Source organism: Micromonas commoda, chromosome 4 (genome assembly GCF_000090985.2).
Source record: "Micromonas commoda chromosome 4, complete sequence".
Taxonomy (NCBI): Eukaryota; Viridiplantae; Chlorophyta; class Mamiellophyceae; order Mamiellales; family Mamiellaceae; genus Micromonas; species Micromonas commoda.
In genome coordinates this window covers 283020-306914 of record NC_013041.1, presented here as the reverse complement: position 1 = coordinate 306914, position 23895 = coordinate 283020, and the positions used below count along the sequence as shown (strand labels likewise).

Genomic DNA, 23895 nt, shown 5'->3' with positions numbered 1-23895 from the left:
AGCCCCGTCCACCGCCCGACGACTGTGCCGTGCCGAGGAGGTCCGGAATCTTCACATTGGCCAAAACCAACAACGAATTGAGAATGTCGACGACGAGGACGACCCGACGCGGCTGCGGCTGAGAAAGCTCTCGAGCGATGCGCGCGTGAAGTTATGACTAGCGCGTGATGCCGTTCGTGACCTAGCTATGTTCCTCGCGGGTTTCGCGCGTCCCCCCTCGCCCCCCGCCGCTCACTTCTTCGCCCGCTTCGCCGCCGGAGCGACCCCGTCTGACTTGGGCGGGAGCTTACGCTTCTCCTTATTCCGCTTGTTCCTCTTCTGCTGCAGCTCGCGTTTCTTCGCGTTCTGCGCCTGAATCTGCCGCATCGCGCGCGTCGTGTCGATGGGTTCGCGACGCGGGTTGTCCTCTTTCCCGTCCTTGCGTTTTTTGCGCCTATCCCTGGGATCGCGCGACCCGGACGCGAGCATCCATCCCGGCACGTCGCAACCGCTGTTCTTCATCACGTTGGCGATTGCTCTTAAGTCGCCGCGGTCGGCGTCCTCCTCGGTGAAGAGCGTGACCGCCGCCCCGGGCCGCCCCGCGCGGCCGCTCCGGCCGATGCGATGGATGTACGAGTGCGGTGAGCCCGGGAAATCGTAGTTTATCACCGTGCTCACGCCGACAAAGTCCATTCCCCGCGCCATCAGGTCGGTGGCGACGAGAACCCACGTGTCCCCCGCGCGGAATCGGTCAACCTGCGCTCTGCGTTTCGCGTCCGACATCGCCGCGTGTATCAAGCCCAGGTGCAGGCCGTCGCCGGAGAGCTCCTTCGCGAGCTGCTTCGCGCGATCCTTCGACTGGACGAAGACGATGATCGGGGGCTTGATCCCGCGGTCGATGAGCTGTCGAAGCGCGAGGAGCTTGCCGCGCTCCTGCCCGCAAAACACCAGCGACTGCGCGATGGCGCCGCTCGCGCTGTTGCGCTCGCCGACGGTGAGGCGGATCGGCTGGGTCATGACGCTTCTCGCGAGGTTCTCGACGGTTTCTGGAAGCGTCGCGGAGAACAGAGCGCGGGTGATGTTCGGCCCGTCGCACGCCGCCACCGCCGCGTCCACCTGCTCGACGAAGCCCATCTCGAAGAGCTTATCCGCCTCGTCGAGCACCAGGTACCGCACGGCGCCGAGGCTCACCTTGTTCTTCTCGATGAGGGATTTCAGCCTGAGCGGGGTGGCGACGAGGATGTCCACCTTGGCGAACTCGTTGTTCTGCGTCGCCTTGGTGAGCAGACACGGTCTGGTCGTATCGCGCGTCGGCGGGGGGGAAAGGGAGCGTGAGCTTCGAAAGTCGCGGGGGAGCGCATTCACGGGGCGCGGGCACGATGGATCAGCTTTGGTCGGGTGGCGCGTTCATCGGCTGTGTAATAGCCCGGGGGGGGAGATTTGACCGCTCCGTCCCCCGAGTGCCTACGACGTCGAAAGCGGGGGCTTAATCCCGCGACCACCCTGGAGTTGCATCACCTCCAAACACCCGTGCCCGCTTTGGGCGAAAAACCAAAACCAAAACCAAAAACAGAAAAGCCAAACGAAAAACCGACGATTGAACAGACGACCAAACGCACCTGAGAGTGTTGGTCCCGCGGCACAACAACTTGAGGATCCTGAACGACTGCTGCGCGAGCTCCTTCGTGGGCGAGAGCAGCAGCGCCCTCGGTCCCCCCGCCTCGTCGTCCTTGGCGGCGAGTTTGGTCACCATCGGGAGTAAAAACGCTAGCGTCTTGCCCGACCCCGTCGGCGCCACCGCGAGCAGCTCGCTCCCCTCCAACAGGATGGGTATCGCCTGCCTCTGGATCGGCGTGGGTTCGTGAAAACCCGCGTCGCGAAGCCGCTGCAGCATCGCGCGCCCGAGCCCGTGCACGGTTCGCAGGTCTTCGAACGTCGCGAGCGGCGGCGGGCACGAGTTCACGGCGCCGGCGACTTTAATCTTGTGCGTCTTGCGGAGGATGTTCGCCGCCTCCTCCTGCGCGGACCTCGGGCTCCTGTCCGCCGCCGCCTCGTCCGCCGCCTCCTGAAGCGCGGACTTGCGTCGCTTCTTCTCCTTCTTATCCGACGCGTCGGCGCCACCGCTCGCCCTCGACGCGGAGCCGCCGAAGACGTCGATGTCGCCCTCGCCGTCGGCGTCGTCGTCGCCGCCGCCGAGGTCCTTCCAGTCGGCGGCGTCCCTGCCGGTGGACGCCTTGCCCTTCTTGGATTTCTTCGATCCGGTACCGGCGGGGGCGTCGTGCGCCCGCCCGCTCGCGGACGCGCCGGCGTGGCCGCGCGTCGCGGGAGGGTCGCCGGCGCGCGACCCCGCGGTGCCGCCGCCGCCGCCGACGCCGTTTTGTTGAGACGATTTCTTACGACTGAAGACGGCCATGTCGCGGCCGTGTTTCCTCCCGCTGAACTTGACGCCGCCGGTGAGCTCGGCGAACGCGAGCTGTGCCTTGGCGGCGGCGAGATCGGACATGTTTCGACCCGGAAAACCCTCCCCCCCGTCCCCGGCGCCTTCCTAAGTGGGCTCCACGGAGACGAAAGCAACAACAGAACCCTTTTTTTGGATGGCTCGCGTCCCGCACTCCGGTTTCGTCCCCGCCGCACTTTTGGCTAATGGGGGAAATGGCCGGTACGCCGCGTCACTACTCGCGGCGCCCCTTCCTCGGGACGCGCGCACCGGCTCCCTCGGTATCTTTCGTGCGAACGAAGAGACTGCCGCGGTTACGACCCGACTCCAGGACCCGGTTCCGCCTTACCCGACGTTCCGCGAAGAGCCCCGAGCCGCTCTCGCTTTTTATCCACTTTACGTGGCGAAAGGGTTGGCTCCCCCGTCACCGACGCGAGGGCGAACGCCGAGGGAGTGAAGTGGGACGATGAGCGCCACGACGACCGCCCGCGCATCTTGCACCGCCGCGACGGTCTCACGCGCCGCGCCCCGGTCGTCCGCCGGACGCGCGACCGCGACGCTCGCGCCCCGCCGCGCGTCACGCCGCCCCACGGCGGCGGCGGCGAGCAGCCCGCATTTCGCGTCACGTCCCTCGAGCCGCCGCCTCCGCGCGGGGCGTTTCGCCGCCGCCGCGTCGCGCGCGGACCTCGACACGGACGATGACCTCATGGACATCGCGGACGACGACGACGACGACTACCCCGGCTTCATGGGCCGCGCCTGGGCGGACGACGACGCCGACGACCTCGGCGTCTCCATCACCCCGGATCAGCGCCGAGCCGCGGTGCGCCGCGGCGGCGGCGTCGCGGATGACGACGGCTCGAACGCGCGCGCCGCGGGGGACGACGAGAGCGACGACGACGGGGACGCGGCGAACATGTGGATCGACGCCGCGACGGAGATGCGCAAACGCATCGACGACCGGGAACGTGCCGACATGGAGCTCCTGGGACGCGGCTCCAACGATCCTCGCGATCGGGACTGGACTCGGGACGACATAATCGCCGACGCGGGCGCGTCTTGGTTTGAAAACGACGAGGACTGGTACGAACCCGAGTACAAGGCGGTCGACGCCCCGGACGGCAGCGTGCTCGAGAAGGTGCAGCGGCTAAACCTGCGCCAACCGAAAGAGTTTGGTTTCTCCGACGGCGAGTACTTTGACCTCACCGGGTACGTGAAGGACAACACGGATAACCAATTCGCCCTCGTGCTCGAAGTCGCGGAGCGGGCTCGGGAGCGGAGGATCGAACACCTGGAGTCGATGAACCCCGCGCCGCCCGACCAGGTGCTGCCGCCGATCCAGCAGGCCATCGTGGACCTCGCGTTGGAGGTTGAGACGAGCGGCGGGAAGACGAGCGCGTTTCTCGCGATGCGAGAGGCGGCGGATAGGGCTCGACTGCGGTGGGAGCTTCAGGAGGCGGCTTGGGCGTGGGACAACTACTGCGAGGAGCAGATGCCGGCGCTCGGCGTGAGCGAGCGCGCGGCGAGGTTGCTGCACATGGGCAAGAGGGTCGAAGACGCGATGGACTTCGAGAAGGATCTCAACATGCACAACGCGGACTACAACATCAGGACCAGATGAGAGACGGAGGAGCGAGCGCCGAGAGGGCTTTATATTTTTTGGGCTTGTAAAAGTTGTTTCGCAAAACTCGTCCCGCGGCGTCGATCGCCCCCGTCAATTCTTGTCCGCAGCCTTGGCCTCGGCCTTGATCGCGGCGTACTTCGCCGCCGTCCTCTCCCCGTTGACCGTCTTGGCGATGAACTCCGCGAACGCCGGATCGTTCGACGCTCCCGCCAGGTGCGCCTCGCACGCGTCCACCGCCCTCAGGCACGACCGCACGAGGTCCTCGTTGCGATCAATCTCCTGCTTCACCGCGTCGCTTTTGAGCTTCGCCGTCAGCGTCTTGCCCATCGGATCCACCAGCTCCTTCAACCGCTGGAGGAGCACCGCGGAGGCGCCCGGTCGCGTCGCGAGCTTGGCCAGCAACGCGTGGGATACCATCTTCACGTCGTAGTGGTCGCCGAGGCCGGTGACGAGCGCGGCGACGTACCCGGAGGCGCATCCAGAAATCGATTCGCCGGCGTTGGCCAACGAGTCCGCGGGGAGGCACGCGTCGAGAAGGGTGTCGCAACACTCGAACGCGGCTTTTCGAAGCTCCAAACCGTCGTCCACGGTGTGCTTGAACGGGCCGAGGTCCACGACGCGAACGCCCGATTCGTCGATGACGGTTTGTTCGAAAACCGCGGGTAACGCGTCGGCGAGGATGGGCCTCGCGAGCGCGGGCGCGGCGTGCGCCGCGGCGCTGAGCGTCTGCACCGCCGCGCGCCTGACGTCCCTGTCCTCGTCCCTCAACGGAATCGAACCCACGAACTTAGGGAGCACTTGCGCGAACACCGCCACCGCGTTTGATGAGTCATCCGCTTTTAAGGCGAGCGCGGCGTATTTCATCGCGAGCACCGACGTGGCTCGAGTCCTCGCGTCCCCGCTCGAGACCTTCTCGGCGAGTGCGGGCGCGAGAGATGACGCGTCACCCACGGCCAACAAACCTAGACACTCGGCCACGACGTTGCGCACGCCCTCCTCCTCGCTGCCGGCGTTGGCAAACAGAATTTCGAGCGTTCGACTCGCATCCTCCGCCGCTTGATCGACGCCGCCGTTGCGAATAACCTCGCGCAAGGACAGGAAGAGCGAGTACTGGTGTTTGTGCGACTCGTTCGCCACGTGGCTTAATATCATCGGAAGGAACTTGCCGCGCCCGCCCGTCGCCACCCCGCCGAGCGCGACGGACGCGGCGGACTTGAGCTCCTCGCCCGGTGCGTCCAGCGCGCCGAGCAGCGCGGCTTCGATGCCGGCGACGTTTGATAAATCAGCCGCCTTTCCGAGCTCGCCGAGGCAGAAGAGCGCCAGTAAATCCTTCTCGGCGAGGCTCGCGGGATCGCCGAGCTGCTTCACCAGCGCGGCGGCCGTGGCGGACGTGTGCTTGGCGTCGTTCACGCCCGCGCAGACGGCGGCGACGCAGACGGCCGCGGTGCGACCCGCGACGGCGGCCGCCTCCCCCTCCGCCTTCATCGTCTCCGACCCGCCCGCCCCGTCGCTCCCCGACCCGCCGTCCATCAACCTCGCGAGCAAATCATCCGCTTTGACCGCGGGAAGGTTCGCGGCGACGAGTGCGGCGAAGAACGAGGTGAGCGCGTGTAACGCGTGCGACTGCATCAGCGCCGAGCGAACCAGCGTTAGCGCCGCGGGAAGCGCCTTCTCGCACACCGCGGCAGCTGCGTTTGGAAACGCCGTCGACTCAAGAACCGACTCAAGAACCGACAGCGCCGACCCGGCGATGGCCAGGTCACCGTCCGTCACCAACTCCGCCGCCTCCACCACCGCGACGGTGACCTCGGCGTCGCTCAGCGATCCGGAGTGCTTCGACACCAGCGCTTCGAGCGCGGCGAGGCAAGCCAGCCGCAGCGGCCGGTTCGTCTTGCGAAGAAATCCAGCCAGCGCAGTCGCCGCCGTCGCCGCGTAGTCGCCCATGTCCAGACGCAGCTCCGACTTTGCCACCGCCCCGATCGCCTTGACCGCCGCCAGCCTCGTGATCTCGTTCTTGAGCCTGTCCAGAAGCAGGCCGATGCACCGCTTCAAGTCCGCGCCCATGACGTCACCGAGCCTCGCCGCGCACGTACCGGCGCACGAGATGGCGGCGTCCTTCACCTCCTGGTCCTGGTCCGTCGCGCCCACCCGCGACAACGCCGCCTCCGCCAGCGCCGCCGCGTGCCACCTCGCGTCGCGTTCCACGACGGGCACGAGCGCCCTGCACGCGCGCAGCGCCTCCGCGGCCACCTTGTAGTACTTATCCCCCGCGGCGGCGAAGATGTGCGGCGCGAGGGAGTCGACAAACGCGGGATCTGTGGGTTGGCCCCCGCGCGTCGAAAATACGAGCCCGGCCAACGCGAGCGCCTCGACTTTCAAAGCGCTTCCCCCAGCCGCGGGCCCGCCGTTCGGCGCGAGCACGGTGGCGAGCGCGGTGACGAGCGTTTGGAGGGACGATTCGAGCGAGCCCGGGAGCGCCGCCGCGGTTTCGCGCGTCAGTCGGAGCGCCGCCGTCTTAACTTTGGCGCCTGAGGTTCTGTCCAAGAGCCTCGCCGTCGCCGCGCGGGCGATTCGCGGAGCACACGCCCGCGCGGCCGCCTCCAACGATTCCCCGTGCCCGGCGCAGGTCCGAACGATGTCCTCGAGCGCCTCGAACACGTCCAGCTTGACGCTCTCCTCGCGCTCGCGCCGCAGACGCCCGAGCATCTTGGACGCGATTTTCGCAAAGTTTTGCTCCAGCGTCGCGGGCGACGCCCTGGCAACCGCGGCGACAGTCTTGACCGCCGCCCTTCGAATCTTCCAGCTCGAGTCGTCCTCGTCGTCGCTGTACTCCTCGTCGCCGTACTCGTCGTCGTCCATGTCCTCGTCCGCGGCGTCGTCTCCGGCGTCCGCGGCCGAGTCGCCGAGGTCGTCGTCGTCGTCGTCGTCGTCGTCGCAGTTTGGGTCGTAGGACGTCAGGTCCGATGCGAGGCACTGCACACGCGCGAGGTGAACCGCGCACTCCCCGGGGCACCGAGCCGCGAACGCCTCGAGCGCCTGCAGACACGCCTCCCTCGTGGGCTCCTCCTCCTCCCCGCGTGCGCGCTCGCAGAGCTCCGCGACGGCGGGCGTCGCGCCCGCAATCTTCTTTGAAAATTCCAAACCGGCGTTGGCGCACCTCGCCAGCGCGCCGAGCAGCCACGCCCACAGCGCCCGCTCGTCACCGGCTCCCCCCCTCGAGCCCGCGGAGGCGGTGCAGGCGCTGAGCTCACCGAGGACGTCGTCCACCGTGGCCGCCGCCGCTGCGTCGGTGAAGGACGCGGCGAGCGCGGCGAGGCACTGCGCGGCGCGCTTCTTCGCGACGCGGCCGTCGCTTTTGAGGTACGCGAGGAGGGCGTCGCGGGTCGCCGCGTGGTGCGGCGCCATGGCGCGGCCGTGCGACGTCGCGGCGGCGCGGAGGATGTCCAGGACGTCGCCGACGACTGCGGCGTCGGGTTCGTCGGTGGATTTACCCGCGAAGAAGGCGACGAGCTTCGGGGCGAGTGACGCGACGACGGCGCCGGACGCCGGGTGGGAATCTCCGAGTTCGGCGACGAGGGATTTGAGCCCGATGACGCCCGCGTCCCTTCGCTGGGCGTCCGACTTGGCGGTCATCGCGAGCTTGGCGCACAGCGCGTCGATGACCGTCTCCGTCGTCTTCTCGCTCGCGCCCTTGACGAGCGGCGGGATGCACTTGACCGCCAGGGAGGACACGTCCGCGGATTGATCGTCGAGCTGCTTCAGGACCACCTCGGTGACCTTCCGCTCGACTTCGGGGGTGGCGCGGAAGGAGTCCTTTGAGAGCTCCGCGAGCAGGTCCGAGGTGCCCATGTACCGGTAATCTGCGGCGCGATGGTGCGCGTGAGAGGTGGGGCGGTCGGGCCGTCAGGTTCGGGCCGAGTCGGTCGGGTCCGAGCGCGAAGGCTCGGTCGGGTCTCGTCGCCGTCGGATGCGACCAGATCTGACGTCGTGGTCGTTCGATGGGTCGATGGGTTACGCGGTTCGATGGGTCGCGCACCTTTGTCATGGCTCGAGATCTTCTCGAGGATCGCACCGAGCGCCGCCGACCCGGACATTGTCATCGTCCGTCCGTGGCTCTTTCGATCCGCGCGGGCGTTGTGCGCCAGATCGGGCCGAGGCGGGGGGAGACACTTACAAAAATACAGCAGAGAGCGCTCCAGCTCAGCTCGATCGCCGGACGGGAATGATGTTAGTTCGGGCGAAGCAGAGGGAGGGGCGCACCTTGACGGAACGATGGACGATCCGGACGGGTGGGACCTGAGCGACGGCGACGACGGCACCGAGCCCGCGCCCGTCGACCGTACACCCTCGGCCGACCACCCCACCGCGGACGACGACTTCGCGAGGGAGGTTTTAGCCGCGCAGGAGCGACGCGAATCGGAGTCCCAGCGCCCCGACACCCTCGGTGATCCGCCGTCCGATGACGACGCGGACGACGACGACGCAGACGACGAGGACGACTCCGAGCATCACGGCGGGTGGGACGACTTCAGCATCAAGACCCCGTGGGAGCGCGCCGTCCACAACATCGAGTCCGTCGTCCGCAGGTGGCTCCGTCTCTCCGACGAGGATCTCGCGGCGCAATCGTCGCGGTGCGCCAGGCCGGAGCACGGCGGCCGGGATCTCCGATGCCTCCGCACGCTGATCCACCACAAGATGGACCACTTTCGACCCGACCCGTACGCCGTCATCCTCTACTACCCCAAGCACTCGCCCCCGAACGTCTTCCATGAACGACGCGGGGACCGACCCGACGCCGTCGCATCCCACGAATCCTCCGCCGGCCCCGCCGAGTCCCGGGGCGCCGAGTCCCGAGGTGCCGAGTCCCGAGGTGCCAAGTCCCGGGGTGCCAAGTCCCTGCTGACGCACAGGTTCTACTGCGACGCGGCGGAGGATAACGCCGGGGGCACGTCCGGGATCCAGCGGTGGCTGGGCGTGGGTTGCCCGTTCATCGTCGTGGAGCCCCCGTCGTCGTACTCGCGGTGCTTCTCCGGCGGTGACGAGACAGCCACCGTCGTGAGCGCGGTGAACATCGCTCTGGTGAACACCGCCGCGCCCTCGTGCTGGGCCATCGTGGCGCCCACCGGCGGACCCTCGCGCGGCGCGTTTCTGGGACGGGCCGGGGGTATCACCAAGGACGCGGGGGGCTGGGGGATGAAGATTGAGACGGATTCTCTCGCCGGCGTCGTCGCGGAGAAAGCCAGGGGGCGGTCGCTCGCTGGGCTCGCGAAGACGCTCGAGGAGACGCTCGAGCACGTGGACTGGGACAGGGCGACGCGGGAGCGCATGGCGAAGGCGAGGGCGACGGCGAGGCTGACGTTCCCGACGAACAGGCGCTGGGCCGCGGAGCGCGCCAAGTATGAAAAACGAAAGAAGAAGAGTTTGAAAACCGGAGTCGCGTTCGACGAGCGCCGTTCGCGCGGGACCGGTTGGGGCGACGGCGACGGCTGGGGTTTCTCGAGCGACGGCTCCGACACCGACTCCGACGAGGCGCGGCCCGGGGCGGCGTTCATGGCGCTCGCGGGTGGGCAGCGAGTGCGGGGATTTGGCAGGAAGGGGGCGAATAGAGCGGCTGAGGACAAAAAGGGCGGGTCCGAGTCGGACGGTTCCGATTTTGGCATCACGCTGAACGAGTGGGACGACGAGGCGCCCTGGGCGCCGTGGGCCGCGCTGGACGATCCGTGGGAGAGCGTCGAGCTGGACGCGTGCTGGGTGGACGCTCCGTTGGGCTCGCTCGTCGACCGCGATTACATCTACCTCGGCGGCTCCGGCTCCGAAGACGAAGATTCCGACGAAGAACGCGGCCGCGAGCGAAGGGACGGGAAGGACCTGCTCGAACCCGAGAAGGCGCCGCTCTGGACCCTCAGGGCGGTCCCGACCGGCGCCTTCAGGGAGGACGGCAGCGGCGGCATGGCCGGGGAGCTGAGCGCGGCGGCGAAGCGGTTCGATATCGGCGCGGGTATCTTTTCCGAATCGTCGCAAACGTCCAACTCCTTTTACGATAATAAGGGCGACGTCGACGGCAGAGACGACGGCCCGGGCGGCGTCGGCCTGGCCGAGATGCTGTGGCTCTTCGCCAGCGCCGGCGGCGTGCGCGCGGCGCCCGGCGCGGACACGATGTCCCGGCTGGCGTCGCCGGAGTATTGGGACGAGGTCGGGTCGAGGTACGATGCCGACGACGGATTCGGCGTCGGGGTTCCGCCGCGCGTGCCCCCGGAGAGCGTGGTGCAGGACGTGCTTCGGGACGTGTTCGACACGGGAGGACCTAGGCGAGACGCGGGGCGAAGGGCGCCGGCGAAGAGTCCCGAGACGGGCGCCGAGGCGGACGCCGACGAGGCGGCGAACGACGCGAACGACGACGAAAAATTTAGGAGGAGCGGGCCGGAGGCTCTGTTCCCCACGCCGCAGAAGAGCGCGCCGCCGGACAGTCTGCTCGCCAGGGTGGCGCTACACGCCATGCAGTTCGGCAACGTTCGCGCGGTGGCGATCCTGTGGCAGAGGTTCGTGCGCGAGGTTCGGTTCGCGCACTGGGACCGGGGCGTGCCCTTACCCCGAATGGACGGCTCCTCCTCCGGCGAAACCGCGCCGGACATACTCGCGTGCGCCATGCACCAGAAGCTGCAGATGATCAACGCGTGCATTCACAGGCGCAAAGCCAGGGCGGAGGCGGAGTTTGCCGAGAGCGGGGTTGCGAAGTTGGGCCCCACGCCGCTCGCGGGTTCCGTGATGCAGTCGGCCATTGTCTCGCAAGATTCCGCGGGCGCGCAGGCTTGGGAGGACGCCACCGCCGACGGCTGGGGCGACGCCGAGGACGACGTCTGGAACGACGCCAACGCGAACGACGCGAAGGGTGGGAACGGGTGGGCGGACCCGGACGACGACATCGACCTGACGTCGATGCTCGGCGGCGCCATCGCGGACAAGACGACGAGAACGGGCGCCGCCGAGGGTACGAAAACCGACGAAAAACAAATCGACGAAAAACCCCCCGTTCGGCCCGAGGAGTCCGCCGGTGACGACGCACTGGACGAGACGAGATCGGAGGAGTACGGGAGCGCGTCCGACGGCGAGACGGACGGCGGATGGCGATGGGACGACGGCGACGTGGACGGCGACCCCGACGCGCCGCCCGAGGGCGTCAAGGGGGAGATGCCCGGCGGACTTCGGATGCTCAAGCCGCCGCACCGGCTCATGGCGGAACCGATCGCGCAGCTCCCGCCGCTGTACACCGAGGACATGATGCGCGAGCGCGAGGCGGCGCTGTCCGCGTTGGGGGACACCGAGGACGGGCGGGCGATCCGGCTCAAGATGCAGTCGGACATGCTGGTGTCCGACATGTCCGCTTTCAAAGCGGCAAACCCGGGCTCGTGCCTGGCGGATTTCGTCCGGTGGCACTCGCCTCGCGATTGGATCTCCGACGAGAACGGCGACGAGAGGGTTCGCAAAGGGTCGAAGTCCCCGCTCGCGCCCACCGGGTGCCTCTCCGAGCGCATGCGCAACGAGGGGAACGCGTGGCGGACGCTGTGGCGCGACTCCCCGCGTCTCCCGGCGTCGAGACAAAAACCCCTCTTCGATCCCATCAAGGAGGGCGAGAAGGCGCTGCACCACCTGGAGCAGGCGCCGCCGCCGGAAATTTTCGCCCAGCTGTGCGCGGCGGCGACGTCCGCGGTGGGAAACCTGTACGCCAGGGCCAAGGGCGCGACGCTGGCGCCGTGTCCGCGGTACCTGGCGAGAGCCGCCGACGTTGCTCGCTCTGTGTTTAACAACTCGCGAGGTTCTCCGGCGACGGAGAGCGATTACGCCTCGCTCGCGGGCGAGCTCCAGCGCGCGGAGCGGTGCGTGGCGAGGGGCGAGGCGCTGCGGCACAGGCTGCCGGGAGTGAGCGCGAGGCTCCTAGAGGAGGTTCTGCGCGTCGCGGCGGCGGATGAGGAGAGAAGGGACGAGCACAACGCGGCGGTGGCGGAAAAGAAGAAGCGGGCGGCTGCTGCTGCGGCTGCTGCGGCGGCGGCGGCGACCCGCGGCCCCGACGCACGCGCCGAGCACCCTCCGGTCGTTCGCGACGGCGGCGGCGGCGACGACGACGAGGAGGAGGGCCGCGCCGAGGACGAGGAGGCGCTGGAGAGGCTTCGTTCTCGGCCGGTTGAGGTTTCGGTTCTCGACGGGGAGCGCGACGCGCTCGCGAGGTTGCTCCCGCCGGATCTGGAGCGCCGCGGCGCCCGGGCGGCGTCGTGCGCCGAGTACGCGGTGCGGTGCGGCGGCGGGGTGGAACAGATTCAGAGGGCGCACGCGCTCGCGGCGCCGTGCTTCACCAGGGTCTCGTCGGCGATTGCGTATCAATATTGACCCTCAGATGCATTTGAGATGCACTCGACTGCTCGAGCCACTCGTCAATCTACTTTCTTCGCCTGTCGCCACTGTTACACGCGCCATGGTCGCCACTGAAGCCCGCAAGGCTCGTCGCATGGCGGCGGCTGCCGCCAAGGCTGCCGCGGAGGGCAAAACTCTCGACGCGAAATCGCTCGCGAGCGCGCCCGTCAAGCCCGTCCCCGCGTCCGCCCCTCTCCATGGCCATCGACCCGCCGCGCATCAAAATCGCGCCGGCGCCGAGGCACCCTCTCGCGCCCCTCACGGGGCATCGAAGGAGCCCATCTTGAAGGGCATCGGGACGAAAGCAGGGGGCAAGTACACCCCACCCGCGATCCTTCGGGCCGTGGCCAACGCCGCGCGCAACAAGGAGGCGAGGGCCGGCGCGGGTTCCGGCGCCACCGCCACCGCCGCCGCCGTCGACGCGAGCAATCCCAACAGGGCCGACTGGACGTGCGCCAAGTGCGGCAAGTCCAACTTCGCCAAGCGACTCGCGTGCTTCAAGTGCGCGTCGCCCAAGCCCGGGCGCGTGTTCACCGCGGCGGGGATGAAGGGATACGAGAAGCGACGCGCGAGGCGCGAGGCGAAGCGAGCCGCCTCCGAGGCGGAGGGCGTCATCGGATCCGACCCATCGGAGGCGGGGCGGACTCAATCGGCGGAAGACGCGACGTCGGCGCCGAGGAAGATACGCTTTCGCGACGGCGACGAGGCGACAACGTCGAGCATCGGACGCACGGGAACGGAAGGCGGGGCGGACGGCGGAAGGGACGGCGACGACGCGAACGGAGGCGACGGCGAGAAGGAAAAGAAGGAAAAGAAGGAAAAGAAGCGAAAGCGCGTGTCGAAGAAGGCGAGCGACGCCGGGAGGGCTCCGAAGCGCCTCCGCGACCCCGACGCGCACCTCGAGTACCTCGCGCGATGGTCCGAGGCGACGCAGGAGAGGGGCGATCGACCGCCCGAGGGGTTCAAACCCGCCAACGGGTGGAAACTTGACAAGAACGTGCAAAACTGGCTCATTCACAACGCGTGCGACGAGTCGGAGGTTGACGACGACGCCTTCGCGATGTTCCTGCTCTACGCGGCGGGTCTGCGAGGGGGACCGTTGGAGCGGATGAGGGACGCGGCGGGGGAGGGTAACCGAGGCAAAGGGATCGGCGCGGAGCGCGCGAGGAAGGTGCTGCGCGTTCTCGCAAACGTAGACTCGTGACTCTTGATACCTTCGGGCCCTAGCTAGTGGCTCGCTAGCTACTCCACCCTGCGATCGCTCCCGCCGAGCCTCAGCCGCCTGATGCCGTCCCGCCTCTCCAGCTCGATCGTCTCCGCCCGCAGCGCGCCCGGCACGGGGTGCCAACCGGAGTACAGCAAAAGAGACTGCGCGAGGAGCCGAAACCGTCCCTCCAGAGTCAATCGCCTGCACTCATCGCGGGTCATCGGCGCGAGCGCGCTGGATCCCTGCGTGAAGTCGGTTCCCTTCTTCGCCGCCCCCTTGCCCTTGCCCTCGCCCTTGCCCTCGCTCTTGTCCTTATTCGCCAACCGAAACGTGCACGCCACGCTTCTCCTGGGAATGGCTCGCGTGTTCCAGTCGCACTCGTCGCTTCTGAGCCCGCACGCGCCCCCCCAGTGCACCGTCTGCCCCGCCCACGCGCACACCGACCCGGCCTTGGCGATCATCGGCACCGCCCTCGCGACGTCGAAGCGAAGGGTTGTGCCGCCGCCTTCTTCCCTCGTCGCCGGCGCGAGGTGGTCGGGGTGAGTTGGGTCCGACCAATGCGCATCCGCGTAACGGGGTAACGCGTACATGCAGCCGTTGTCGGTGGTGGCGTCGGTGAGCGGGATCCACGCGCTGACCAGGTTGGGCGAGTCCGAGGTCGCGTTCCACGCCTCGGACGCGGGGTAGTCCCGGTGCGGCAGGGAAAAGTTACCGCCGGGGATCGAACCCGCGACGTTCCCGGTCCCGTTCTTCCCGTTCTCGCCGCCAGCTGTGTCGTCCTCGTCTACGCATCGAAGCGCCCACGCGAAGCACGACGGCTCCAGCGTCACCTCCCCATCGTCCGGGTCCGCGTCGAGCAAAACCCCGGCGACGTCGAACGCCGCGTCGATGATCTGCCACGTGGCGTCGTACATGAACGCCGCGGCGGGGGACCACGCGCCGAAACGTCGCATCCGATCCACCACCGACTGGAGCAAATCTCTCCGCGCGCCGTCGTCAGCCTTGACCGGGACGCGAGCGCCCTCCCACCGCCAGCTGCCGCGCTCGCGCAGCAGGGAGGTCGGAGGTTCGAATCCCGGCGTCGCCGATCGACCTTGCGCATCTGGACCCGCGACGACCTCGCCGCCGTTCGCGCCGCCGTTCTCGTCTGCGTCCGGCGCGGCCACCGCGAAGGATGGAAACTGTGCGTAGCCATTCTCCCGAAGGTGTTGCCGGATGAGGCTCAGGCGCTCGTCGTTGTAGTCGTCGCCGAGGTGCGGCCAAACGATCGTCTCTCCGGGCGCCAGCGCTGGCTCGCACCTGGCGCGCAGCTTCATCCGGGCGCGGTACCGCTCGCGGCCGCGCGCGTTCGCGGCGTCCTTCGCGGGCGCGCCGAGCTCCTCCCAGTACTCGGGCGACGCCAGGATGCCGGGCACCGGCCTCGTCCCGTTGGCGACCTCTCGCAGCCACGTCGTGACTTCCGCGGATTTTTCAGCCTCGAGGCGCGCCTTGGCCTCGTTCGCCGCGGCGGCGGGGGCGGACGTCGGGGCGTCGTCGGCGTCGGAGTCGGAATCCAGCGATATCACCGCGAGCCTGTCGCGGACCAGGGAAGCAATCTCGGGCTGCGTCGTGGTTCTCAAGATGGTGGTGAGGATCTTGCGCTCGGCGAGGACGCCGTAGGCGTTCGACGCCGGTCGCCGCGCGGGTTCATCGCCCTTGAACACACGCGCGAGCTTCTGCAGGGCGAGCTTGCGCCGTCGCTGCTTCTCCGCATCGTCCATCGACCCCGCGGCGCGCGCCCCCTTCCCTGATGGTCAAAATCGAGTAGCGTTATATTTTCCCGGTACCTGTTGTTAGTTTCGCGCCTCGTCTCACAACGGGCGCACGCACATGCTCCGAGCGACGACCGCGACGCACCTCGCACGCGCGCTCGCCAAGCTCCGCACCCCGTCCCGGATCGCCAAGAGCCGCGCGCCTCCCACCGCCGCCGCCGCTCCCGCCATGGATCACGATGACCGATCGCTCAAGTCGCCCATCGAGGTTCTCGAGTTCTGGTTCACCGACGCGTACACCGACGCCGCGAAGAGGCACCTGCTGAACGACACGGCGTTCATGGGGAAGATGGCGGGCACGCTGTGGTACGCGGGAACGCGCGCGGACGCCTCGTGCATGCGGTTCGTCTCCACCATCGAGGCCGCCGCGGCCGGGACCATCGAGGACGCCGACCCGCGATGGAGGGACGAGCCCCACGCGAGCATAGCGAAGGTGATTTTGTTCGACCAGCTCACGCGCAACTGCTTCAGGGGTACCGACCGCGCGTTCTCGTGCGACCACATGGCGCTGGAGCTCTCGCGGAGGATGGCGCGCGACGACGCGCTGGTGGACAGCCTCCCCGGCGCGGTCCTTCACTTCATCGGATCGCCGTTTCTGCACAGCGAATCGCTCGCCGACCACGACCTGAGTCTCGCGCTCAACGACGTCGTCATGGCGAAAGACGAGGCGTGCGCCAACTTCGCCAGGCCGCACATCATCGCGCACAGGGACGTCGTCGCGAGGTTCGGACGGTTCCCGCACAGGAACAAAGCCATGGGACGGACGAACACGGAGGAAGAAGCGGCGTGGCTGGCATCCGACGAAGTACCGGGGTGGGCTCGGTCGCAGGGGTGATGTTTTACGTTCTTTCACGAAGGTACCTTAACCTTAGGGCGTACTCGTCCCAACTCAAGTCTCCGACACTTCGCCGCGCTCGCTCGCTCGGCTTCGCGTCACCTGAACGTCGCCGACTTTTCGCCGGAGCGAGGGAACGCCTTGGACTTCTTCCCGGGCTTGACCGTCTCGATCAACCCCGGCGCCCTCTTCCTCTGCTCCTTCCTCCCATCGCCCCGCCCGCCGCCCCGCCCGCCGCCGCTCCCTTTACCTCTCCGCCTCTTGCCCCCCCTCGCCTCGGCGCCCAGCGTCCTGAACGAGCCCCCGTCGGGTAACACCGCCGCCGCCGCGGCGGCAAAGTCGAAACCGCCCTTGCCGATGGCGAGAAGCTCCGCCTGGTCCGCTCTGCTCACGCCCTTGGCGCGAGCGTCTTCGTCCTCGTCGGTGCTCTCGTCGGAGGAGTCCATCATCGACGCCATCGCCGCCTTTCGCCTCGACGCGAGCGCGTTCCTCGCCTCCTCCGCGCGAGCCTTGACGACCGCCTCGCGCTCAGCCTCCTCCCGCTGCGCCTCGCGCTTCGTACCGAGGCCGACGGCGCCCTTGCGAAGCGGGGCGGGCGCGGTGTACCCCCCGGGAAGCGTCACCCGCGCAGCGTCCTTTGTTTTGGTCTTTTCGGCGTCCGCCTTTGCCCCCGGGGTCCTCGTCACCACGTCGCCGGCGCCGTCCTCGATCGCGGCGGCGGCGGCGCGCTCCGCCTCCTCCTTGTTCTTGCGCTGCGCCCACGCGTGCCCGCCGGCGACGCGTTTGGTACCGCTCGTCGGGACCGGTTCGACCTCGTCGTTAACGACGCCCTTGGCGCGGTGCCAGTGGGGGAAGAGCTCGGCGAGCGGCACCGGCGCGGCGCGAAGTTTCTCCGCGACGCGAGACGCCGCCCTCAACGCCTTCGCGTCGTCGTCGTCGTCGTCGCCCGCGGGTGCCGATGATGGTGCCGAGGGTGCCGATGGTGCCGAGAGCAGGCGGGCCATGGAGCTTCGGGGCACCTCGCCGGGGGCGACGGCGGCGGCGGTAACGACGGGAGCCGCGATTGGTTCGCCGCCGCGATTGGTTGGCGTCGTTCCCATCATGGCGGCCATCGCGCTCGTAGTAACGCTCGTCGTAACGCTCGCGCCTCCAGCCTCGCCGCCAATCTCCGCCGCGGGTACCGGCGCGTCCGCTCGCGTCTCCTCCCGTACTCCCTCCTCCTCCTCCTCCTCCTCCTTCTTCTCCTTCTCCTTTTTCTCCTCCGTCCTGTTTTTCCTCTCCTCCTCCGCCCTGGCCCACTCCTCCCCCGCGGTTGGGGGCATGGCCGGCGGCTCACCCGCCGCTAAAGCGCGCGATATGATGTCCACGAGCTCACCGGAGTGCTTGGCGACCAGCGGTGAATCCCCCCTGGTCACCGCGAGCAACGCGCGAGGGTTCGTCGGCGCCTCCCTCGCCAGTCTCAGCATCAGCGCCCTCGGCATCACGTACCCAATCGACTCATCCTCCGCCCTGCACCGCTCGTCGCGCCAGCCGTGCAGCGCCGCGTACACCGCCAGCCTGGGAAGGTCCAGGTCCCCAGCGTCCCTGTTCTTGCGGTAGTCCGCGTGGTACGTCAGCGGATGCGTCACGGGTTTCTCGTACAGCGTGGCGCACACGTCCCTCGACCTGTCCAGAGTCGTCCGGATCAAATCACGAAACGGCTTGGACCCGTCGCCTCTACCCACGGCGTCGAGCTGCTGCCTCAGTCGGTCGTACACGTACAGCAAGTGGTGCGTGTCCCCGCGCGCGTACGATATCATCTCCTCGCTGAGCGGCCGAACTCGCCAGTCCGCGAGCTGAAACCTCTTATCCGCCTTGACCGAACAGTAGTGATCGAGGAGGTACGCGAGACCCTTGCTCGGGAGCTCGAGCACCCTCGCCGCCTGTCCCGTGTCGAACATGCCGACGACGTATATCCCGAAATCGCGCTGCAGCCACTGGACGTCCATGTCCGCGCCGTGGAACACCTTCATCACGCGCGGGTCCGCCATCACCGGCCCGAGCGCGTCACGAATCAACCCCCTGAGCTCCAACGCGTCCACGACGAAATCCATTCGCCGCGTCGAGACTTGTATGACGCACGTGAACCCCTGGAACGAACGGTACGAGTGGTGCTCCAGGTCCACCGCCATCTCGTTTGACTTGTCGAGGTGCGCCACCATGTCCTCCAGGGCCTCGGGGGTGTCGACGAAGACGCAGGGCGTGGCGTCGGTGGGCGCCGGGGCGATCGGCGCGGCGGGTGCCGTTGTTACGTCATCCGAGTACGTCAGATCGTCGAGCTCCTCGCGAAGCGGATGCGCCCCGGGGCTCGGTACGTACGAGCGCGGGTCGGCGTGCGTGACGGGCGGCGGGGGTAGGAACGGGGCGTTGGAGTTGTCGACGGGGACGTCGAAGAAATCCTGCGGCCGTCTCGCGACGAACGCGGAGGACGCGCCGGGTCGGACTCCTCCTCGCGCTCTGTTGGCGTCGAGGATGCCGACGCCCGGGGCACCCTTGGAGCCGCGCGTCGGGGCCGGGCCGGTGTACCCGCCCGCGCCCGCGACGTGCGCCTCCGCGAGCTGGTGGTCCACGGCGTCGAGGTGATCGTCGATGACCGCGACGACGGACTGGCACAGGTCGTCGTCGTAGTCGCATCGCGTCGCCAGGTCCGGATCGGTCGCGCCCGCGCCGGCGCCGGGCACCCCCATGGTCTCGAGCAACGCGCCGCACCTGGCGCGCAGCGCCTTCACCTTGGTCGCGAACGTCGGGAAGTTGTTGCAGAAGAAGTGCTCTGCGCGATGGAGGCGGTGGGAGGGTTCGAGATTTGAGTCGGGGATTGGGACGGGAACGAGGGGTGGACGGAAGGGCGCGGACGAGACGGTGGCGGATTGACGACGGCGCCACCGCCGCCGCCGCCGAGAAGGATCCGACGATGACCGGCGCGGCGCGCACCTCCCCTGAGCGGCAGCTCCGTCGATTTCCCCGCGCGTATCGCCTTCGAGACATCGCCGCCGACCGCGTCGAGGAGCGCCTCCGCCTTCTTGCGCCGGGCCGTGGTCGCCATGGCGCGCGCGGCTGTGGACCGCGGGGCGGCACCCACCGTCTCGAGACTGAGCTCCGACACCGGCGAGTCTTTCGCTTGACCGTTGGCGGTTTCGGGAACGAACTTCTCGGCACCGCCGAAAGCGAGCGCAGTCGCGGACCCACGCGCGCGCACCGCTCGACGCGTTTCGGGTCGCGCGCCGCCGTGCGCCGCCGAGGACGCCGCGGAGGAACGCTCGAAGATGTCGTGCAAGTGCTGCGGGAAGCCCGCGGATCCGGAGGAGCGGCGCGCCAAGGAGATGTACGCGGGTCCCGCGTTCCACCTCGCGCCTCCGCCCAAGCCCCCGGCGCCCCGCCGGCTGGAACACAGCTGGCAGCACGAGTGGGACGCGAGCGACAGGCCGCCGCTGTACGAGGCGCCCAAGCCGAACGCGTTCAGGCCGCCGCCGCCCGCGCCGAGGATCCCGCCCGCGGCGGCCGCGCGAATGGCGGGACTCGACAGCCCGACCGTGCGGGCACCCACGCGGGACGATGATGCACGCGGTGGAGACCGCGCGGACGACGGAGCGGCGGGCGCGACGTCGCCGGCGGGTACCGCCGACTCGGCCGAGGCCGTGCGCGCCGCCCTCGGTCTATCGCCGAGATCGCCGGGCGGACGAGCGGACGCCGCCGGGAACCCGTCGAGCCCAGCAGCCCTTGGCGACGTCGTCACGGCGAAGAACGCGCTCGTGTCGGCGTCACGAGCGTTTGCGGATGCGCCGGCGAATGCGAGAAACGCCGCGGAGTGGCGCGCGTCGCTGGCGCTCGATCCGGCGAAGGCGCGGCAGGAGAGACAGATCGGGGACCTGATGGCGTCGCTGGGGTTGAACACGCGCAAGAAACGGAGGAACCTGGTGTACCCGGACGCCTTCGTCGCGAGCGCCGCGGGCACAGCTGTCGACGATGCGAGGGAGAGTCAAAGTCAACAACGGAGGGAGGCCGCTCAGACTCAAGCTTTTGAGCTATCCGCGCGGGTCGACGTCGCGAGCGTCAGCGCGAGGGCGACCGCGTTTGGACCCGCGATGTCACCGGCGGTCGCGGAGGCGCGGGCGTCGGATTACCCCGAGGCGGGCTCGTGGGGTATTCGCGCCGAGGTGGCTAGGTACGACGCCGCCCATCCGGGAGGATTCGGATCGGACGGAGGATCGTTCGCCGGAGTCTCATCAGACGGATGGGGTTTCGCGGCTGCCGATGGGCGGTGGTCGTCACCGACGGGCGGTGCACGTCGCGAGGGCGGCGTCGGGGCCGGGCTGGGTAGTTTGCGGCGATAGTCGAGCGCGATAGCGAGACGCACTCGACGGCGCTGCGTCGGGTGCGGTTGAGATTTTTAGTTGGCGTTGCTCTCATTCTGAATGCGCGTGCCGTGTCTCCACACGAGTGCGAATCGTGGTTTGACGCCGAGGCCCCGCGCGGCTCAGTTCGTGTCGCGCGGAACGGGGGTTCGGGATGGCGGTGGACCTGAGCGATGCGGTCATCGACCTCGAGTCCGCCCGGTCCGCCGCGCGCGACGCGATCCTCTCCGCGCTGGACGCGCGACCGGGGCGAAAGGCGCTCGTCATGGACCCGTCGTTCGCGCCCACGCTCACCTCGCTGTGCACCATGTCCGAGCTCACCGAGCACGGGGTGGACGGCCTGTACCAGCTCGAGGGCGGCAGCGTGGAGACGGAGTGCGACGAGATCGTGTTCATGGTCAAACCCCGGGTCGCGCTCATGGCCGCGCTCAACGAGACGGTGCGAGGCGTCATCCTCGACAACGAGTTGGACCGGGCGGAGCACCGCGAGCAACACGGCGACGACCCGGCGCTGTGGGACCCGCGGAGCGAGACGTACAATCCGGACGTGCCCCCGCCCCCGCGGGTCCCCAACATGACGGTGTGCTTCGCCCCGGCATCCACCGACGCGTGCGAGGGCGAGCTTCGACGCCTCGGAGTCCACGATCTCCTCATCCGCCGCGAATGCGCCGTCGACCTCGTGCCGCTCGAGCCCGACGTCTTCGTCGCGGACTGCGACGAGGCGTGGAGGGACCTGACACTCGAGGGCGACGTGAGCTGCGTCAAGCAGTGCGCGAGGGCGCTGCACGCGCTGCAGCGCAGGTGCGGATGGGCGACGGTGGTCAAAGGGAAGGGTACCGCGGCGAAGGAGATCGCCGAGGCGATGGAGCGGATGCGCCGCGAAGCCTTCGCGAGCGACCCGGCGCTCAACCCGTCGCTATTCCCGGGAAACGGGCACGCGTCGGATTATGATTCGTCCTCCGAGAGCGACGAGAACGACGACCCGAACGACGACCCGAACGACGACGACGACAAAGGACGCGAGAGGGACAGGCGGGGCCGGAGGTTTCGGCCCGCGCACCCCGGCGTCGAGGACCCGGCCCCGCCCCCCGCGCCCGCCATCGACGTACTCCTCATCATCGACCGCGACGTCGACCCGGTCACGCCGCTGTGCACGCAGCTGACGTACGAGGGGTTCGTGGACGAAGCCGTGGGGATTGTAAACGGCGCGGTTGAGGTTACGGGCGACGACGGGTCGTCGACGCGGGTCCGGCTCAACTCGAACGACGCGTTGTTTCGCGAGCTTCGGGACCTGAACTTCGGGCGGGCGTGCGACGCGTTGAAGGAGAAGACGTCGTCGATGCAGCGCGAGTACGAGACGATCAAGGGCGGGAAGGTTCAGGATCAGACGGTTGGCGAGATCGGCGGGTTCGTGAAGAAGCTCGGCGAGAAGCAGGGGCTGGAGCTGCACAGCAACCTCGCCAAGCGTTGCCTCGAGACGACGAGGGGGGGCGCGGGCGCCTCCGCGGACGACAACTCGGCCTTCATGCGCGGCCTGGAGGTGGAGCGCATGTGCGTCGAGGGTAGGGACCTCGACAAGATTCTGGAACACCTCCGGAATCTTGTCCACACCTCCGGCGACGACCCGCGGCGAGCCGCGCGGCTCCTCGCGCTCGCGTCCCTGACCCACGGCGGGATCCCCGCCGCCAAGCTCGAACCCGTGCGGCTCGACATGCTCCGCGCGTACGGCTCGCGCATTCTCACGGTGTTCGGCGCCATGGAACAGTGCGGTTGGCTCGCGACGAGGGAGGACAAATCCGCGCACGCCAGGGCGTTTCCCGCTATTCGCAAGCCCCTCGCGCTGGTGGTGGACGACGTCGACGACCACGACCCGAGCGACGTGGCGTACGCGTTCTCGCACAGCGGCTACGCGCCCGCGTCATGCAGGCTGATCCACCACGCCCTCGCGGGGTCCTTTCGCCTCATCGACGACGTCCTTCGCGCGCTCCCCGGGCCCCATTTCGAGTACACGCAGGGCTTCGACCCAAACGATGGATCGCCAGCCGTGACAGCCGTCGACGCGAGGGTGTTCCAGCGGCGAAGGGAGCGCGCGGTGGGAACGGCGGGCGGGTTAGGGTTAGACCAACACAACCCTAACCCTAAACCTCCTCGGCGGGGTCCAGGGAGGCGGCCCACGTGCGTCGTGTTCTTCGTCGGCGGCGTGACGCGAGCGGAGATTTCGTGCCTTCGATTCATGTCGTCGGATAAGATGCGAATGGGCGTGGACTTTGTCGTCGGCGCGACGAGCGTGTGCGGCGGGTTCGACCTCGTGGAGCAGGTGATGGGCCCCGATGTCGCGGCGTACTTTCCGTCGCTCGATCGGGGCGGGTCGACGCGGGTGGGTGGTGGGGCGGCGGCGAGTGGGCGCGGGGCGGCGACGAAGGGGGACGCGGCTGGCGATGAGTCCGGCGACAACGTCGAGGACGCGCCGGCTTCTAGCGCGTTCGACGCCTTCGTCGCGTCCTTTCCCAAGTGGATGTGAGGTGAATATGATGGTACACGTGGAGTGTTACAGTCGAATGCTAGAGCTAGGGGTTACGATAGTCGTGAAGGGCGATGGATCGTCAGATGAAGCTAGAGAGTGGTCCCTTCACTGCGATATGATGTTTAGGATCAAAGTTCCCTGAAGGCTGACGCCGCGAATCCCCGCCCGGTCGCGGGCGCCGCGCCGGGCCTGCCGCCGCCTTTCCTCGGCGGCGGCGGTATGATGCCCGCCTGTCCCAAGAGTCTCGCCACCGTGTCCGAGGGTTGCGCGCCGACCGAGAGCCAATACCTGTCCAAGGCGAGAGAGGGGCGGGTGGGTCAGTCGCGTCGGACGGCACTCACGGAACCCTAAGGAGCCGACGAGGAGGGACGGGTCGGGGGCTCACTTCACGCGGTCGATCTTCAGCCCGAGGTGCTTGTTTCCGTCGATCTCTGTCGGGAGGAGGATGGCGTGCGCGTCAGTCGATGCGTGCGCGCGGCGTGAACGCGATGGACGGGTTGGGCGCGGCGCGGCGGGCGGTGCGGGTGGGCGGATGGACGCACCCGGCTTGGGATCGTAGTGCCCCACGATCTCGAGGTGCCTCCCGTCCCTCGGCGCTCTCGAGTCCGCCACGTATATCCGATAGAACGGATGGTTCCTGTGCCCGTAGCGGGCGAGTCGAATCCGCACCGGCATGTCGTC

The 23895-nt window shown here is 68.5% G+C and overlaps 10 protein-coding genes across 10 annotated transcripts; 5 read left to right on the top strand and 5 right to left on the bottom strand.

Annotated features, from left to right (window-relative positions):
- Positions 1–375: 375 nt before the first annotated feature.
- Positions 376–1999, bottom strand: MICPUN_67228 (predicted protein; the record flags this gene model as incomplete). Its single annotated transcript, XM_002501219.1, has 2 exons — positions 376–1254; positions 1583–1999. Coding segments are annotated over 2 exons (1296 nt in total), but the record flags the coding sequence as incomplete, so codon positions are not given.
- Positions 2000–3122: 1123 nt separating this feature from the next.
- MICPUN_57617 (predicted protein) lies at positions 3123–4037 on the top strand (the record flags this gene model as incomplete). The annotated part of the gene is made up of 1 exon (XM_002501598.1): positions 3123–4037. One exon carries the CDS (start codon positions 3123–3125, stop codon positions 4035–4037), a length of 915 nt encoding a protein of 304 aa, XP_002501644.1.
- A 25-nt stretch (positions 4038–4062) lies between these two features.
- MICPUN_57616 (predicted protein) lies at positions 4063–8134 on the bottom strand (the record flags this gene model as incomplete). The annotated part of the gene is made up of 2 exons (XM_002501218.1): positions 4063–7900; positions 8077–8134. The coding sequence occupies 2 exons, from the start codon at positions 8132–8134 to the stop codon at positions 4131–4133; spliced, it is 3828 nt and encodes a 1275-aa protein (XP_002501264.1). The 3' UTR covers positions 4063–4130.
- A 178-nt stretch (positions 8135–8312) lies between these two features.
- On the top strand, positions 8313–13650 carry MICPUN_99906 (predicted protein; the record flags this gene model as incomplete). The annotated part of the gene is made up of 2 exons (XM_002501597.1): positions 8313–12392; positions 12430–13650. 2 exons carry the CDS (start codon positions 8313–8315, stop codon positions 13648–13650), a joined length of 5301 nt encoding a protein of 1766 aa, XP_002501643.1.
- A 38-nt stretch (positions 13651–13688) lies between these two features.
- MICPUN_57613 (predicted protein) lies at positions 13689–15413 on the bottom strand (the record flags this gene model as incomplete). The annotated part of the gene is made up of 1 exon (XM_002501217.1): positions 13689–15413. The coding sequence occupies one exon, from the start codon at positions 15411–15413 to the stop codon at positions 13689–13691; it is 1725 nt and encodes a 574-aa protein (XP_002501263.1).
- Positions 15414–15633: 220 nt separating this feature from the next.
- Positions 15634–16299, top strand: MICPUN_57612 (predicted protein; the record flags this gene model as incomplete). Its single annotated transcript, XM_002501596.1, has 1 exon — positions 15634–16299. One exon carries the CDS (start codon positions 15634–15636, stop codon positions 16297–16299), a length of 666 nt encoding a protein of 221 aa, XP_002501642.1.
- Positions 16300–17641: 1342 nt separating this feature from the next.
- MICPUN_67391 (predicted protein) lies at positions 17642–18638 on the bottom strand (the record flags this gene model as incomplete). Its single annotated transcript, XM_002501216.1, has 1 exon — positions 17642–18638. A coding segment is annotated over one exon (997 nt), but the record flags the coding sequence as incomplete, so codon positions are not given.
- A 963-nt stretch (positions 18639–19601) lies between these two features.
- Positions 19602–20743, top strand: MICPUN_57610 (predicted protein; the record flags this gene model as incomplete). Its single annotated transcript, XM_002501595.1, has 1 exon — positions 19602–20743. One exon carries the CDS (start codon positions 19602–19604, stop codon positions 20667–20669), a length of 1068 nt encoding a protein of 355 aa, XP_002501641.1. The 3' UTR covers positions 20670–20743.
- A 101-nt stretch (positions 20744–20844) lies between these two features.
- On the top strand, positions 20845–23211 carry MICPUN_99903 (predicted protein; the record flags this gene model as incomplete). Its single annotated transcript, XM_002501594.1, has 1 exon — positions 20845–23211. One exon carries the CDS (start codon positions 20845–20847, stop codon positions 23209–23211), a length of 2367 nt encoding a protein of 788 aa, XP_002501640.1.
- Positions 23212–23402: 191 nt separating this feature from the next.
- On the bottom strand, positions 23403–23889 carry MICPUN_74175 (predicted protein; the record flags this gene model as incomplete). Its single annotated transcript, XM_002501215.1, has 3 exons — positions 23403–23502; positions 23600–23645; positions 23757–23889. Coding segments are annotated over 3 exons (279 nt in total), but the record flags the coding sequence as incomplete, so codon positions are not given.
- Positions 23890–23895: the final 6 nt, after the last annotated feature.